This window comes from Pimephales promelas, chromosome 7 (genome assembly GCF_988280905.1).
Source record: "Pimephales promelas chromosome 7, fPimPro1.hap1.1, whole genome shotgun sequence".
Classification (NCBI taxonomy): domain Eukaryota; kingdom Metazoa; phylum Chordata; class Actinopteri; order Cypriniformes; family Leuciscidae; genus Pimephales; species Pimephales promelas.
Genome location: NC_142775.1, coordinates 40,839,255 through 40,858,098, shown reverse-complemented (window position 1 = coordinate 40,858,098; position 18,844 = coordinate 40,839,255). Strand labels below are relative to the sequence as shown.

General features: G+C 37.1%; 1 protein-coding gene across 1 annotated transcript in view; it reads left to right on the top strand.

Annotated features, from left to right (window-relative positions):
* The first annotated feature begins 7,669 nt into the window (after positions 1-7,669).
* The window catches only part of anos1 (anosmin 1), a 59,018-nt gene continuing 47,843 nt past the window's right edge, over positions 7,670-18,844 (top strand). Inside the window, exons 1-2 of the mRNA XM_039669991.2 lie at positions 7,670-7,895; positions 18,349-18,396. Of these exons, the coding sequence (XP_039525925.2) occupies positions 7,731-7,895; positions 18,349-18,396 (213 nt within the window). The 5' untranslated portion in view covers positions 7,670-7,730. The remainder of the gene's footprint in view (positions 7,896-18,348; positions 18,397-18,844) is intronic.

Here is an 18,844-nt window from a genome sequence, read left to right as displayed (position 1 = left end):
GTTTCGCCGAGATATTTGCGATTTTCTCACGAGGTCGTGGCGCCATTTCAGAGCGCGGCCGTCGGTTTTCGGCTAATATCTCCGCGAATACTCCACCAAACATGACGAAACGCATATGGTTTTGTTCAGTTTGGCGAGACGGTTCGAAGGAGCCCGGATCTCCGACGGATAAATTGATTTTTCGCCGAGATATTTGCGTTTTTCGCCTCCAGAGGGGATTTAGGGGCCAGTATCTCGGTGCCCATGGGGGTGGTCTCTTTCGAAAGGTCTCGGTCCGTTCTCCACTCGATACAAATTTGGCGTCGAAACGTTGACGTTTCGCGGAGATATTTGCGATTTTCTCCCGAGGTCGTGGCGCCATTTCAGAGCGCGGCCGACAGTTTTCGGCTAATAATATCTCCGCGAATACTCCACCAAACATGACGAAACGCATATGGTTTTGTTCGGTTCGGTGTTAAACTCAGCTTTGATCACAGGAATAAATTACACTTTACTATATATTCACATAGAAAACAGGTGAGTAATATTTCACAATTTTTACTGTATTTATGATCAAATCAGTGCAGCTTTGTTGAGAAGAAGACTCTTTACAAAAGAAAATCTTTAGTGTATTCTACACACATGTACACAAAGTGCTTGCTCTGTAATTCTATGATCTAAATTATGTGATGCAGCGCCATCTAGTGGCCATTTAAGCTTTTACATGGTCTCGCTAATGTACTCTATAATTATTAATTAAATCATTTGTGTCTGCTATAATAGCAGTCAACACATCTACTGTTCTTCATCACATGTTCAAATAACAACGCAGTTATGAAAACTCTCTCATCATATCTGAGTTTTTGTCAATATTTCAGCTCTTCTTCTAAACACTATTTTTATTTAATGTTCAGTTTGTAAAGAGTTTTGGCAGAATTAGATCATATTTGTCTATGAAACTAATTTCAAGCAAATACGGAATATAGGGAATTCTGTTGGGAGAGATGTGGACTAAAATAAGTATATAATAATGTATATAAATAAATAAGTTTACTTTTTATTTTAATGCATGAAGTAAAATAAATACAAATAGATTAAAATAAGTAAATAACCAAATAAATATATAAAAATATTAATAAAACCTTTATAAAAAAACTAAAATTTTAAGAAAATTAATAATAATAGATTAAAAGAATTACATACAGTAATTGATAAAAACATTTAAATATTCAAAGTTAATGAAAAATAAATTAAAATTAGTAAAGAAATCGGCACATAAAAATTGTTTAGAAGTAAATATTTTAATAAATAAAATTGGTTAAAACAAGTAAATACATTAATTAATAAAATTAGACAATAAAATAAGTAAATAAATGACTGAGGTAATAAATAAATGGATAAATGACAATATTTAATGATACATTTTTTTTATAAAAACAGCTTAAAATAAGTAAATAAATTAGTAAATAAGTAAAAAAAAGAATGATTCAAAGAAGTAAATACATAAATTAACTAATAGTGATTAAAATAAATAAAAGTTTGAAAAAGTAAATGAATAAATTATTGGATAAATAACAATATCTAACGATTAAAATGAATAAAATAGCTTATAATTAGTAACTAAATTAGTAAATAAATTAGTGAAAATTGAACATTTTTTAAATAAATAAGAACAGATTCAAATAAGTAAATGCATAAATTAATTAATAAAATTAGATAAAAATAAATAAAAGTAGATTGAAAATAAGTAAATAAATGTGAATAAATAATTGGATAAATAACAATATCTAACGATTAAAATGTATTAAAAATTGCTTACAACTAGTAACTAAATTAGTAAATGATTTAAATGAATATTTAATAAATAACAATAGATTGAAATAAGTACTTGCATTATTAGATTAATCTCTCTCTCATATATATATATATATATATATATATATATTTAAGGGAATGTGACAGGGGATATTGTGAGTTCCTCCAGGATTTCTGGATATGAAGAGATATTATATTATGAAAGCTTATATGTTTCCTCTCTGTCACAGAGTTGCATTGAGACGTAACACTTAAATACTTTTTCCACATATAAAGACTTTTCCCCACTTACTGTTTTATGGAGAGTAAATATTTATAAAGTGGAGGCTGGAAAAAAGTGCAAGAGATATAGGCCTATAGGTTATCAAAATATTGATAAAGAATTTCAATATTCTCTGCAATAAAAGCCACAAAAAGAGTTTTCCATAGAAGAACCTTTCAATGAACACAGTTTAAAATAGGCTAACTCTTTTTCAAAATGATATTAATAAATAATATAGTCATATAAATTAAAAAAAGATGTATACGTTGTATAAATATGTATACGTACATATTTTTTCTTTTTAATTTTATTTTTAAAATAAGTAATTCATTAACAAAACTGGATTAAAATAAATAAATGTATATTAAAGGTACATAAATTAATGTATTACTATTTACAATAAATAGTAAATAAATCAATCAATAAAATATTTAAATGAAGAAATAAAGAAGTAAAAAAAATTAAGTTATCTAAATATAAATAGAAATCGTCTGTTAATAAGTATTTAATTTGTTTTAATAAGTCAATAAATAAAATAGATTCAAATAAGTATATACCTGAATAAATAAATACATTTTAAAAAGTTTGTTAAAATTAAAAAAACAAAATATGTTATTAAATATATTATTATAGGCTATAAACACATAAAATAAGTAAATAAATAAAAACACATCACAGGTCAGATTGATGCAAATTTACAGAATAAACATTTGCTGGTCAGTGTGAAACACAAATCCTGTACTGTGTTCAACAGAAATTCATATGGGGAGTGATTTATGACAGAGTTTTAAGGCAATTCAGCTTTATTTCTATACATCATGGATTTCTACCACTACAGATTCAAAGCAGAGTCACAGTAATAAACAGGAAAATAACAAAATCAAACTTCATCAAATAAAGCAGATCTAAATTCTACTCTCATCAACTCAATTCAGTTCAGAGTAGATTCAATTCAGATGTTGTAAAATTTGTTGATTACTAAACAAATGAATTTACATTTTACATTTTGATTAAAATAATTGCAAAATGTACAAAAATAAGATGATAAAAATATGTATATAAATAAAAATACTAAAAATAAAAATATTTAAAAACATGAATAAATAAATACAAAAATATTAATAAATAAACAATTTAAATACGATAAAAAACTAAATTAGTAAATAAAAACGTAAAAATAACTAATTAAAAATAGATTCAAATGTGTAAATTGTGATGGTCATTGAGAAAAATGTATAATGCTAGAAATAAAATACATATATAGCCTATATGTAAACAAATGAATTTGAGTCATTGTTCATATGTACTTTACTCATGAAGTGTGTGTTGTATGTACACTGCTGTACAGATGCGATCGCCGAGGAACCCTGGCCTGGACTTGCCTTCGTCGTGTCGTGTGTGTGTGTCTCCTTTGAGCTTCAGTGCAGGTGTGTGTGCAGAACAATGAGCACACCTGGAGATGAGGGTCACATGACCACAGGTGTGGGCGGGAAACTGCCGCTGAACAAACACAGGTGAGCGTTACAGGAGCGGGTGTGTATACAGTCACACACTCTATAGAACTGAACACACACCGCAGCGAAGAACCCGAACAGTTCAACATTATACCAACGAATAAATACAATATTATATAAATAAATGAAAAAAAAGACCTAAAGAGTAAAAATTTATTTAACTTACATTAAAATAAATAAATAGTTTAAAATAAGTAAATTAATTAATTAATACACTTAGATTAAAAAATAGATTAAAACTAGCAAGTAAACAAATGAATAAATAATTAAGAATAATTAAGTCATAAAATCATTTTTAAATACAAGTAAAAAAGCCTACATAAATGAATAAATACATTTGACATTTTGATTAAAATATATACAAAATATATTAATAAAAATATTCAAAATATAATATTTAAAAATATTAATAAATAAATACAAAAATAAATAAATAAAAAGTAGCCTAAATAAATACGATTTAAAAATGTGTTTAAAATAAGTAACTAAATTCATAGATAAATAAAAATAGATTAAAATACATAAATTGAGATGATCATTGAGATAAATGTAAATACTAACACATTAAACAAATTATATATTTCATTAACTTTTTGAGTTTTACTTCCCAAGTTCTGTCAATTCAAATACATAGGATAAATCAATAGGATAAACTAATTTATATATATATAAAATAAAAACAGATATTTTCTGTTCTCCGAAGCACAAACTCTTGTATGAAGTATGAGCAGATGATGAGATGTTTTCAGTCTGTGATGTTAATAGTTGCAGCGTTTACACTGTAATTGTTGAGATACGAATGAAAACGGTTCCGTCGGATGAATCCCAGATGCTGGGAAACGAAAGGTCCACCGTCCCGGAGAAGCTTGACGAACACACACACACACACACACACACACAGGGTCAAACGTAGACATCAGGGACTCATTTCTGCGTTTCTGGGGTTCAGATATGTGGCACGAGTCTCTCTCAAGCTCATGTGTTCCCAGATGTCGGTTCACCCGATACACACACACACTGCAGGATATTGATGTTCACTCTCAGAAAACAAGGTACAAAAGCTGTCACTGGGGCTGTACCTTTTCAAAATGTAAACTTGTCCATTTTAGGTGCTAATATGTACATTTTAGGTGTTAATGGACATTTTAAGTGTTGATATGTACATTTTAGGTGTTAATATGTACATTTTAGGTACTAATATGTACATTTTATGAGTTAATATGTACATTTAGGTACTAATATATACATTTTAGGTGTTAATATGTACATTTTAGGTATTAATATGTACATTTTAGGTGTTAATACGTACATTTTAGGTATTAATATGTACATATTAGGTGTTAATACGTACATTTTAGGTGTTAATATGTACATTTTAGGTATTAATATGTACATTTTAGGTACTAATATGTACATTTTATGAGTTAATATGTACATTTTAGGTATTAATATGTACATTTTAGGTGTTAATACGTACATTTTAGGTGCTAATATGTACATTTTAGGTGTTAATATGTACATTTTAGGAGTTAATATGTACATTTTAGGTGCTTATATGTTCATTTTAGGTATTTTATATGTACATTTTAGGAGTTAATATGTAAGACAGATAGATAGATAGATAGATAGATAGATAGATAGATAGATAGATAGATAGATAGATAGATAGATAGATAGATAGATAGATAGATAGATAGATAGATAGATCTCAAACACTCAGATTATTAGTTCTAATACAGAAATCTGACCGGTTTGATTTATGCATGACACCACTTTACGTTTATTAGTGTTTATGTTAAATCTGTGTAATCCGAACAGATGAACACTTTATATACAGTTCAAATCTTGTATTTAGGCCTCAGCATTACTGCAACCGCACACACCGTACACAAGGCACTCACAACACACACCTAAACCACCGCACACCTCGACAACACACACCATAAACCCCGCGCACCTCAACAACACACACCAACACACACCATAAACCCATGAACACATGGCTGCAATAAGCAACAAATTAAGCCGTTAGAGAAACGCTTAAGACACACACACACACACACACACACACACACACAGAGCAGCTGGGAAAGAGGACAGATGTGTGTGTGGTCAGAACGACCTTGGCCTTTCCAGTCTCTCTCTCTTCAATCCAGCACTGAGTGAGTTAGACTGCAGTTCCTCCACTGGCCACTAGAGGCGCTGCAGGACAGAGTCAGTCCCATAGAGCCGCATGTTAAAACGCCCAACTTTACAGCAGAAATAAACATGTTTACAGCCTGCTGCAAAAACTGGCTTTGGTCTATATCGCTAATGTTGCCCTTCATGACGACTGTGAGGGGGGTGAATATTTTTATAACTCATATCAAGCCTTAAAGTTCTGCATAATTAAGGTCGTGGCCACTTGAGTGACAGGATGATGTCACTAGCCGTTTGTGTGCTGTGTGTTAGCTAATCCGCCTCGCTGCACATGTTTGTTTATCATTATCCGGGAGCGATGCGTCCAAGATGGCGACGGCCGGCTCCGCCCACTTGCTCTTCAGAAACCAGTGTGTTTATTTTACAGTGTATGGGTCCTTCACACTGCTTTCATTAGAGATATGCGGCCCGGGGCGAACAGCTACACCAGGCCAAATCCACCCGTTATGAGTCCCAGTTTCTGTTTAGGAGGCATTCCCATTTTCCCATAAAAACTCATTAGAGGAAAACGCTGCTGCCGTCGAGGAGCTGTTGCTCAAGTCAACTCATAACGTTTTATGAACCCTTCTGGGAACTTTTTCAACTCTGTGCATGCTTATCTCCATTCCGAAGAGCATTTTTTGCTGTAATAACGCTAGACATGCTTGTAAAGTGGAAAGTTTCCACTAGACTGGAGAAGTTTAGCTTGAGCACTCACTCACTTCATCAGGAAAACACTTGATGCATGTGCCAGATGCATGTGTTCACGCGTTTTAGATCATTGCACCAAATTGGAAATAACAATTCAAATATATACTCTTATTATTCTCTTAATAGATACTTGATACTAAAATAGGCAAATGCAGCTTTATCTATTAAATAATAAAGAATGAAATCATTTTCATGCACTTCCAAATCAGAAATCTGAACATCGGATGAAGTCATAATTATGAGATTAAAGTCAAAATTGGCATAGTCCACTTTCTATGTCATAATTACGATAATGCATTGACATAAAACGTGAAAAACTTTAGTTGAAATTATAAAATACTAAGTCATAATTATGAGATTTAAAAGTCGATATTATGACACAAGGTAGCTTTCTTTCGTAATTATGGTTTTTATTTCATATGATTGACAAAAGCCGAAATTATGAGAAAGTTGAAATTATGACATAATAAGTCATAATTAGCTATGTGGAAATTTTTATTTTAAAAGGATGTCATAATTTCAACTTTTCATGTTATGGATTATGGAAGTTATGGAAACAGAACTTTCTGTCATAATTATGATTTGTATGTCATAAAATTGACATAAAAAGTCAAAATTATGAGATAAAGTTTAAATTAGGATATACTAAATTATAATTATGAGATAAAAAAAAAATATATATTGTATGTCATAATTATGATTTTTGTCTTATAATTGACATAAAAAGTACAAATTATGAAATATGAAGTCAAAAGTATGACATAGGCCTACTAAGTCATAATTTTGAGATTAAAGTCAAACGTGACATGAGTCAACTTTCTATGTCATAATTCTGAATGTTTTATGTCATAATTGACATAAAAAGTCTAATTTATGAGATAAAGTTGAAGTCATGTATTATAATAAGTCATAGGCCTACTACGTCATAATTATGTCATTTTTAAGTAAAATGATTTTATATCACAATTATGATTTTCCTGTTACAAAAGCATGTTTGAAAACACATATTGTAAAAGCATATTGATATTATAGAAGAGCATAATGAAAAAGCAGAACTTCCCCAATCATCCCATCTGAAGTTCCTCGCGCGCGCCCCCGCGCGCATCTACCTGCGTCTGGAGAGGCGGAGCGCGCGCCGAGCTCCACCAATAGCGCGCGCTCGCTGAGTCTGACTCCGCCCCCTTTCAGCTCGAAACTTTCTTCATCTGCAGCAGCAGGAGCAGGAGGGACACACACACATACACACACACTCACTGACTGCAGGCTTCGATATGCTCGCGCTCACCCTGTGGATTATCGTGTTGTGGAGCTCCGCGTGCGCGGACGCGAGGAAACCCGACGAGTTCTTCAGCGCGAGCGTTTATCGTGCGAGGTGCGCGTCGCGGTGTCTCAGTCTGCACATCACGCGCATTTCTGCAGCTTTCAAGCATTTACAGGTATGGTCAACTATCATTATATCAGGCAGAAGCGTCATCAATACCAGAAATTCCCATACAATTCTATTTATGTCACAATTTCGATTTAGAATGACATCATTTCGATTTAGTATAACTTTTAATTTGTTTACACAACCTTGAAATTTAGATTATTGTTTTTCTGAGTGTTTTGCAGAAGAATTTTTAATTTTTTTTACCGATATGTTCTTTTCAATGACCGATAGGCTATATTGCCAAACGGAATGTATCCAGAATTTTTAAATCAAATGAATCAATTATTTTTAATTATTATTATTAATCTTATTGTTATTTTACGCTATTTAAATTGACTTTTAAAACCTAAAACGTAGCCTATAGCTATTGATTGTGACCCTGACTCGATGATGATGGTCATATTGGTCTATCAATATGTCACCTAGAAGTATTACTGTTGTTAACTATTTAATGACAGAAAATGAAATGAACACTAATTTTGCATAAATTCTTATTGCAAAATCACTTATTTTTACTCTAAATTCACAATACTGAGTACATTTTCAGTCATTGGAATATCGGCCATTTAATCTGCTTTATCAGTCCATCTATACTTGATATATGGAATTTATAGGAGTTTTATGGGATGTTGTTGTCTGATTTGATGATTCTGCTGCAGTGAAACCGAGGGTTCCCAGTGAAGGGTTTGTGTTGCTCTTCTGCGGTGGTGTTTGTCAAAGGTCATGATCTAGTGTATTAGTTTCCTACGGTCTCAGCGAAAGCCTCTTCTCCTGCTCCTCTTCCCTCATTGTGTTGAACTGAAGGCACTCTTGAAACTCGTGACACTTGCCATGCAATCAAATCAAGCTGACATCCATGCGCGCTCCCGACGGGTATGATGTTTGAATGAAATGTCGAGCTGTCCAGAACTGCAGCCGTTAATGACGAGGGAACATCTTTCTTAAAGGGATAGTTCACCCTAAAACGAACATTAGCCCATGATTTACTCTCCCTCGAGCCATCCTAGGTGTGTATGACACTCTTATTTCAGACGAATACAATCAGAGTTATATTAATAGATGTCCTGGCTCTTCCAATCTTTATAATGGCATGAATGGTGGTTTCTATTTTGACATGCATAAAAGTGCCTCTATCCATCCCACTATATGCACTTTTATGATGGATAGATGCACTTTTATGATGGATAGATGCACTTTTATGATGGACAGATGCACTTTTATGATGGATAGATGCACTTTTATGATGGACAGATGCACTTTTATGATGGATAGATGCACTTTTATGATGGATAGATGCACTTTTATGATGGACGGATGCACTTTTATGATGGATAGATGCACTTTTATGATGGACAGATGCACTTTTATGATGGACAGATGCACTTTTATGATGGATAGATGCACTTTTATGATGGATAGATGCACTTTTATGATGGACAGATGCACTTTTATGATGGATAGATGCACTTTTATGATGGACAGATGCACTTTTATGATGGATAGATGCACTTTTATGATGGATAGATGCACTTTTATGATGGATAGATGCACTTTTATGATGGATAGATGCACTTTTATGATGGATAGATGCACTTTTATGATGGATAGATGCACTTTTATGATGGATAGATGAACTTTTATGATGGAGAGATGCACTTTTATGATGGATAGATTAACTTTTATGATGGATAGATGAACTTTTATGATGGACAGATGCACTTTTATGATGGACAGATGCACTTTTATGATGGATAGATGCACTTTTATGATGGACAGATGCACTTTTATGATGGACAGATGCACTTTTATGGTGGATAGATGCACTTTTATGATGGATAGATGCACTTTTATGATGGACAGATGCACTTTTATGATGGACAGATGAACTTTTATGATGGACAGATGCACTTTTATGATGGACAGATGCACTTTTATGATGGATAGATGCACTTTTATGATGGATAGATGCACTTTTATGATGGACAGATGCACTTTTATGATGGACAGATGCACTTTTATGATGGACAGATGAACTTTTATGATGGACAGATGCACTTTTATGATGGACAGATGCACTTTTATGATGGATAGATGCACTTTTATGATGATAGATGCACTTTTATGATGATAGATGCACTTTTATGATGAACAGACGCACTTTTATGATGGACAGACGCACTTTTATGATGGATAGATGCACTTTTATGATGGACAGACGCACTTTTATGATGGATAGATGCACTTTTATGATGGACAGATGCACTTTTATGATGGATAGATGCACTTTTATGATGGACAGATGCACTTTTATGATGGACAGATGAACTTTTATGATGGACAGATGCACTTTTATGATGATAGATGCACTTTTATGATGGACAGACGCACTTTTATGATGGACAGACGCACTTTTATGATGGATAGATGCACTTTTATGATGGACAGACGCACTTTTATGATGGATAGATGCACTTTTATGATGGACAGATGCACTTTTATGATGGATAGATGCACTTTTATGATGATAGATGCACTTTTATGATGGACAGACGCACTTTTATGATGGACAGACGCACTTTTATGATGGATAGATGCACTTTTATGATGATAGATGCACTTTTATGATGGATAGATGCACTTTTATGATGGATAGATGCACTTTTATGATGATAGATGCACTTTTATGATGGATAGATGCACTTTTATGATGGATAGATGCACTTTTATGATGGACAGACGCACTTTTATGATGGACAGATGCACTTTTATGATGGACAGATGCACTTTTATGATGGACAGATGCACTTTTATGATGGATAGATGCACTTTTATGATGGACAGATGCACTTTTATGCACTTTTATGATGGATAGATGCACTTTTATGATGGATAGATGCACTTTTATGCACTTTTATGATGGATAGATGCACTTTTATGATGGATAGATGCACTTTTATGCACTTTTATGATGGATAGATGCACTTTTATGATGGACAGATGCACTTTTATGCACTTTTATGATGGATAGATGCACTTTTATGATGGATAGATGCACTTTTATGCACTTTTATGATGGATAGATGCACTTTTATGCACTTGTATGATGGATAGATGCACTTTTATGCACTTTTATGATGCATAGATGCACTTTTATGCACTTTTATGATGGATAGATGCACTTTTATGATGGATAGATGCACTTTTATGCACTTTTATGATGGATAGATGCACTTTTATGCACTTTTATGATGCATAGATGCACTTTTATGCACTTTTATGATGGATAGATGCACTTTTATGCACTTTTATGATGGATAGATGCACTTTTATGATGGATAGATGCACTTTTATGCACTTTTATGATGCATAGATGCACTTTTATGCACTTTTATGATGGATAGATGCACTTTTATGGAATTCACTGCCACTATAAAGCTTGGAAGAGCCAGGACTTTTTTTTTATTTATATTACTCTGATTGTATTTGTCTGAAAGAAGAATGTCATGAGGGTGAGTAAATCATGGGGTAATTTTCCTTTTTGGGTGAACTCATCCTGTCATGATTGGAGGGGAACATCTTTCTTTAGATCAGAAGGGGTGTGTGTGTGTGTGGAGCCGCTGGTGAATCTGTGTATCTCTGGGGTTTCGTCTCCGGAGGAAGTGTGTGACAGGCTGAGTTTGATGGAGGACTGGTTGAAGCTCCAGGAATAGAAAGCGATTGTTGTTGGTGCTCCATAAAGAGTGTCCAGAGGCCGCGTGTGTGTGTGTGTGTGTTCACGGGTCTTTCATGTGAAAATGGGAGGTCTGGTCAGCTGCAAAAACATGCAGCCCCCTCCGAACTCGCCTGGTGACCAAATGCCAGTGTCACACTCCACACACACACACACACACACACACTCCTCACAGACCCTGTGCAACTGCTGCTGACAGTCGATCAGTCTTACTTCTTCAGGAGTTAATAAATGATTCAGTGAGAAAGTGAGTGAATGAGGATGTTGTGGTTTTAAAGCAGAGTCCATCCATCAGTCCATCCATCCGTCCATCCATTGTTTAATCAGTATCCATCCAATCCATCTATCCATCGGCTGATGATAATATAATTTGTAATGAATAATACAGTATTATAGTAGTTTTAGACTGGTTTTGAACTCTATTGTATTCTGTCTCACTTGTTTATTGAAGCCGCTTTTGAAAGTTTATGTCTCCAATAACAGTGTGTCAGTACAGGTCATCAAAACACAGTTTAATGTCCAGTGAAATGAAACTCTCTAAGAGCTTTTATTGTCCGATGTGACGTGTAAATAGCGCAGTATTAATGTGTGTTTGAGTATCAGTGACTCCATCAGACGGAGGGAAACACCCGGCTGTAAATCTGCTGAAAGAGACTCTGTTTCGCCAGCGTTTGGAAAGTGGGATTATTTATGTGTGTGTGTGTGTGAAGCCAAAGGTGTGTCACAGAGGTCCAGCTAGCGCGTTTGACGTCGTAAAAATTATTACCTTTTAAATTAAGCCCTTCGTTCCCTCCGTTTCTCTTAATGTGCCGAGCCTGAGGGACACGCTCTGATCCAGAGGAAAGACAAACATTGGAAAGAAGTTTCGCCATGTTTCCTTGTTAAGGGCCTTTGATATGAAACCAGCCGTGGCAACAGTGTGTGTGTGTGTGTGTGTGTGTGTGTGTGTGTGTGTGTGTGTGTGTGTGTGTGTGTGTGTGAGAGTGTGTGTGTGAGGTTTTACATTAGATAAATGGAGTCTTGTGCTACATCCATCCATCTAATCCATTCATCCATCCACCCATCCACCCATTTATCTATCCATCCATCCATCCATCCATCCATCCATCCATCTGTCCATCCATCCATCCACCCATCCACTCATCCACCCATCCATCCATCTACCCATCCACCCATCCATCCATCCATCCACCCATCCATCCATCTACCCATCCACCCATCCACCCATCCATCTATCCATCCATCCACCCATCCATCTGTCCATCCATCCACTCATCCACCCATCCATCCATCCGCCCATCCACCCATCCATCCATCCACCCATCCATCTATCCATCCATCCATCCACCCATCCATCCGTCCATCCATCCATCCATCCATCCACCCATCCATCCATCTGTCCATCCACCCATCCACCAATCCATCTATCCATCCATCCACCCATCCATCCATCTGTCCATCCATCCACCCATCCACCGATCCATCTATCCATCCATCTGTCCATCCACCAATCCATCTATCCATCCAGCCATCCACCCATCCATCCATCTGTCCATCCATCCACCCATCCACTCATCCATCTATCCATCCATCCATCCATCCGTCCATCCACCCATCCATCCATCCATCCGTCCATCCATCCACTCATCCATCCATCCATCCATCCACCCATCCATCCATCCACCTATCCATCCATCCACTCATCCACCCACCTATCCATCCATCCATCCGTCCATCCACCCATCCATCATCCATCCATCCATCCCCCCATCCATCCATCTGTCCATCCATCCATCTACCCATCCGTCCATCCATCTTTCCATCCACCCATCCATCTATCCATCCATCCATCCATCCACCCATCCATCCATCTGTCCATCCACCCATCCACCAATCCATCTATCCATCCATCCACCCATCCATCCATCTGTCCATCCATCCACCCATCCACCGATCCATCTATCCATCCATCCGTCCATCCACCAATCCATCTATCCATCCATCCATCCATCCATCCATCCATCCATCCATCCACCCATCCATCCATCTGTCCATCCACCCATCCACCAATCCATCTATCCATCCATCCACCCATCCATCCATCTGTCCATCCATCCACCCATCCACCGATCCATCTATCCATCCATCCGTCCATCCACCAATCCATCTATCCATCCAGCCATCCACCCATCCATCCATCTGTCCATCCACTCATCCATCTATCCATCCATCCACCCATCCATCCATCCATCCGTGCATCCATCCACTCATCCATCCATCCACTCATCCACCCACCAATCCACCTATCCATCCATCCACCCATCCATCCATCCATCCATCCATCCACCTATCCATCCATCCATCCATCCACTCATCCACCCACCAATCCATCCATCCATCCGTCCATCCACCCATCCATCATCCATCCATCATCCACCCATCCATCCATCTATCCGTCCATCCATCCATCCATCCCTCCATACGTCCGTCATCCATCTATCCATCCATCCATCCTGTAATGTTTGTAAAGTTTTTCAGCTTGAGTGTAACTGGTCTGATCTTTGTCCTGTGTGAGCTGGTGTGTAACTGAGCTATAGTGTGTCTTTAAACAAGCTGAGAGTCAATGTCAATCTGCTCAAACCTTCATATCTTCACTTATTCCCACTTTACGGCCGTCTATCTCTGGAATGTGGATCTGTGGATGTTTTGCTCTGTATGAAACTCTGATAAGAGCTTTAGTTTGCTGATTTACCAGCGCATTGCCCAACACTGACACAAACGTCTCATCTCTATTATCTTTTGCTGTTTTAATGGTAAACGAATGCTTTAGAATTAAGGTATTTGACTATAATTTTGTTTAAAGAATTTAGAATATGATAAAAGTAGTGCTGGGCAATGATAAATCGCAATTAATCGCGTCAAAACTTAAAGTTTGTGTTTACATAATAAATGTGTGTGTAATGTGTATAATTATTTTGTATTTATAAATACACACACATGCATATATGTATTTCACAAAATATTTGCATGTATAGACGAATCCGGCGAAACCAGCGGACGTAAGCGAGCGCCATAACTGAGCTGTTGCTGGGTAGCGTCGCGCCATCGCCTCCTATTGTTTTAGTTGCGACTTGCGTCCACTGGAATAAACAGCCCGCGATTAAATACGACTGTTACTAACGTTACAACTTTTATAATGTCGAGTGAGACACTCGTCTCTCCCCTTCTCTTCTATTCTCTTCTATATCTGTCCATCTATCCAACTATTGTTCTATCTATCTATCTGTCTGTCATTCTTTCCATCATCCATCCACCATCCACTGTTCTTTCCATCCATTCATTCATTCATCCATCCATCCATCGTTCTTCCCATCCATCCATCCATCCATCCATCCATCCATCCATCCATCCATCCACCCATTCATTTATTCATCCATCCATCCATTGTTCTTTCCATTCATCCATCCATCCATCCATCCATTGTTCTTTCCATCCATCCATCCATCCATCCATCCACCCATCCACCCATTCATTCATTCATCTATCCATCCATCCATTGTTCTTTCCATCCATCCATCGTTCTTCCCATCCATCCATTCATCCATTCATCCACCCATTCATTCATTCATCCATCCATCCATTGTTCGTTCCATCCATCCATCATTCTTCCCATCCATCCATTCATCCATCCATCCATTGTTCTTTCCATCCACCCATCCATCCACCCATTCATTCATTCATCCATCCATCCATCCATCCATTGTTCTTTCCATCCATCCATCCATCCACCCATCCACCCATTCATTCATTCATCTATCCATCCATCCATCATTCTTCCCATCCATCCATTCATCCATCCATCCATTGTTCTTTCCATCCATTCATCGTTCTTCCCATCCATCCATCCATCCATTCACCCACCCACCCATTCATTCATTCATTCATCCATCCATCCATCCATCCATCCATTGTTCTTTCCATCCATTCATCGTTCTTCCCATCCATCCATCCATCCATTCACCCACCCACCCATTCATTCATTAATCCATTCATCCATTGTTCTTTCCATCCATCGCTCTTCCCATCCATTGTTCTTTCCATCTATCCATCCATCCATCCATCCATCCACCCATTCATTCATTCATTCATCCATCCATCCATTGCTCGTTCCATCCATCCATCGTTCTTCCCATCCATCCATCCATCCATTGTTCTTTCCATCCATCCATCCATCCATTCACCCATTCATTCATTCATCCATCCATCCATCCATTGTTCTTCCCATCCATCCATCCACCCATTCATTCATTCATTCATCCATCCATCCATTGTTCTTTCCATCCACCCATTCATTCATTCATTCACCCATCCATTGTTCGTTCCATCCATCCATCGTTCTTCCCATCCATTCATCCATTCATTCATTCATTCATTCATCCGTCCGTCCATTGTTCTTTCCATCCATCCATCCATCCATCCATCCATCCATCCATCGTTCTTCCCATCCACCCATTCATTCATTCATTCATTCATCCATCCATCCATTGTTCTTTCCATCCACCCATTCATTCATTCATTCACCCATCCATTGTTCGTTCCATCCATCCATCGTTCTTCCCATCCATTCATCCATTCATTCATTCATCCGTCCGTCCATTGTTCTTTCCATCCATCCATCCACCCATTCATTCATTCATTCATTCATCCATTCATCCATCGTTCTTCCCATCCATCCATCCATTCATTCATCCGTCCGTCCGTCCGTCCATTGTTTTTTCCATCCATCCATCCATCCATCCATCCAAATTTTACAAAGTTTGTCGTGACAATGTTTACTTTTACTAGTCAAAAAATTGCAGTCACAAACTTCTAATTAATTTGAATTCTGTGTCCTTGCCTTTAAATTCGAGCTGCACGTCCGCGTCCCGTTTCCTACATTAGTGTAAACTGACTGAATCTCACAGTACGTTTCTCAAACGTCTCCATCTTTAAACGCTCTCGTTGTCTGTGACGGATTGATTCCGCCGCTCTGTTGCAAGTTGTTTTGCGCGGATTAAAGCGTCTGCTAAACACACACGATGTAAACACACAGTTTATCTTTAAAGACAGTGTAATGCTTCGCTCCAGCGGATAAGTGTGTGTGATGGATTACAGTTGATCCGGCAGTGTGAATCCGCCAGCAATGCCGTAGAAAACTGTGAGCTTTAAAAACAAAAGGCTTAAACTGTCCAGGAATATCCTAACAGTCTGACCTATAATTATCTGTCGAGGTCAGAAACACACGAGCAGGACAGCTGGGTCAACACCGCGCCGAGGGTCCGAGGATTACAACCAAAGCTCTGACTGAACTGGGAATGATATATCGCTGACACTGGGATTCATTTAAAGGAGTAGTTCACATTAAAACTTCCTGATAATTTACTCTCCGTCATCCCAAGATATTCACGTCCTTCTTTCTTCAGTCGAAAAGAAATTAAGAACACACTCCAGGATTTCTCCATATAATGGACTTCAATGGGGTCCAAACGGGTCGAAGGTCCAGACGTGAGTTTCAAAGTCTCGACACGATCCAGCCGAGGAATAAGAGTCTGATCTTTACAACAAAACACACATTTATATACTTTAACCACTAATGCTGGTCTTGCTCTCGCTGTGATGCGACACACATTACGAGATCAGGGTGAAAGGTCAAGCGGGACGTAGGCGTAAGAACCAACGACTGAGACAAACGCCATTTATAATAAATAAATACATACATTTTGATCTGTTCTTACGCCTACGTCCCGCTTGACCTTTCACCCTGATGACGTAATGTGTGTCGCATCACAGCGAGAGCAAGACCAGCATTAGTGGTTAAAGTATATAAATGTGTGTTTTGTTGTAAAGATCAGACTCTTTTTCCTCGGCTGGATCGTGTCGAGACTTTGAAGCTCACATCTAACCTTTGACCCGTTGGATATAAGTCCATTATATGGAGAAACCCTGGAGTGTGTTCCTTAAAAACCTTAATTTCTTTTCCAACTGAAGAAAGAAACACATGAACATCTTGGATGAGGTTAGAGCTGAGTAAATTGTTCACAACATGATCTCGATCTCTCACTGCTTTTCTGAAATAACATCTACAAGCTGCAATGATGTAGTTTATGAGGTGAAGTTAATGATGTTTGATTTACAGTCTTCATAAAGGTGATCCAATTAACATATCTGCACTAGATCCAGTGGAATTGCTAAAACGGTTCAGGCTGCGCTGGTTTAATGACTCTGATTGAAGACACACGTTAACGCTCCATTACAATCTGGATGATTCACATGTTGTGCGTTTGCTCTGGTTCCAGAATCACTGTCTCAGTTCAGCTCTTTGAAGCCAGTTGACCATTATCCTTGACATCGAGTGCACAACACCCAATGGTACTGGATGGCAAATGAAGTCCTTTCATGATAAGTTGTTTCCCAAGGTTTTCCACTGGATTACATTGTTCAAGAATCCTTTGAACTTGACATTGAACTTAAGCAGACTTCGGTTTGCAGAGCCGTAAAGTTTGCCCGTTCAGATGCTTTTGGGAAAGTGAACAAAGCTCTGATTCACACTGGAATATTTGTAGTCGAGGATCATTTTTTTGAGTGATGGTGCAAATGAATCTTTGAATCGATTCGCTGAACAGTGATTCACTAATGTTTCGTATATGATGTGATTTGCAGTGTTTTTATTGTGTCTCTCTTCTCGTTTCAGAGCAATGGATCATTGGTGTGGTGTCAGAATCACAAGCAGTGCTCAAAGGTAAAACTGTCAATCCGATTTATAATGCAAAGTTCATTTTACATGGTGTTTGGACGTGTGTGTTTGCAGTGTGTGTAAACAACCCCCCCTATAATGAGAAAAATCCACACACTCCTCTTTTTTAATCCCCATAAATCATAAGCAGTGTTTAAGAATAAGCCGGTTTCGGATTGTATGACATCACATATGCTTAGGCTCCGCCCATGACTGCTGATGGATTAGCATAGCTCCGCCCCTCAGTGAGCTGTTCAGTTGGTGTTGGTGTTTAGTGGGGGTTGGCTCAGCTGTTTTCTTTATATTAACAGCATATATGCATAATTGCATATATATATATGAAGAGTTCAGATGCAAAAGCCTCTAAATGCCATTTGAAATTTTCTTCTAAAATGATCATTTTTATCAAGCTTGTATATTTAAGTTCAGTAATTTCACTTAAATAACAATTAAT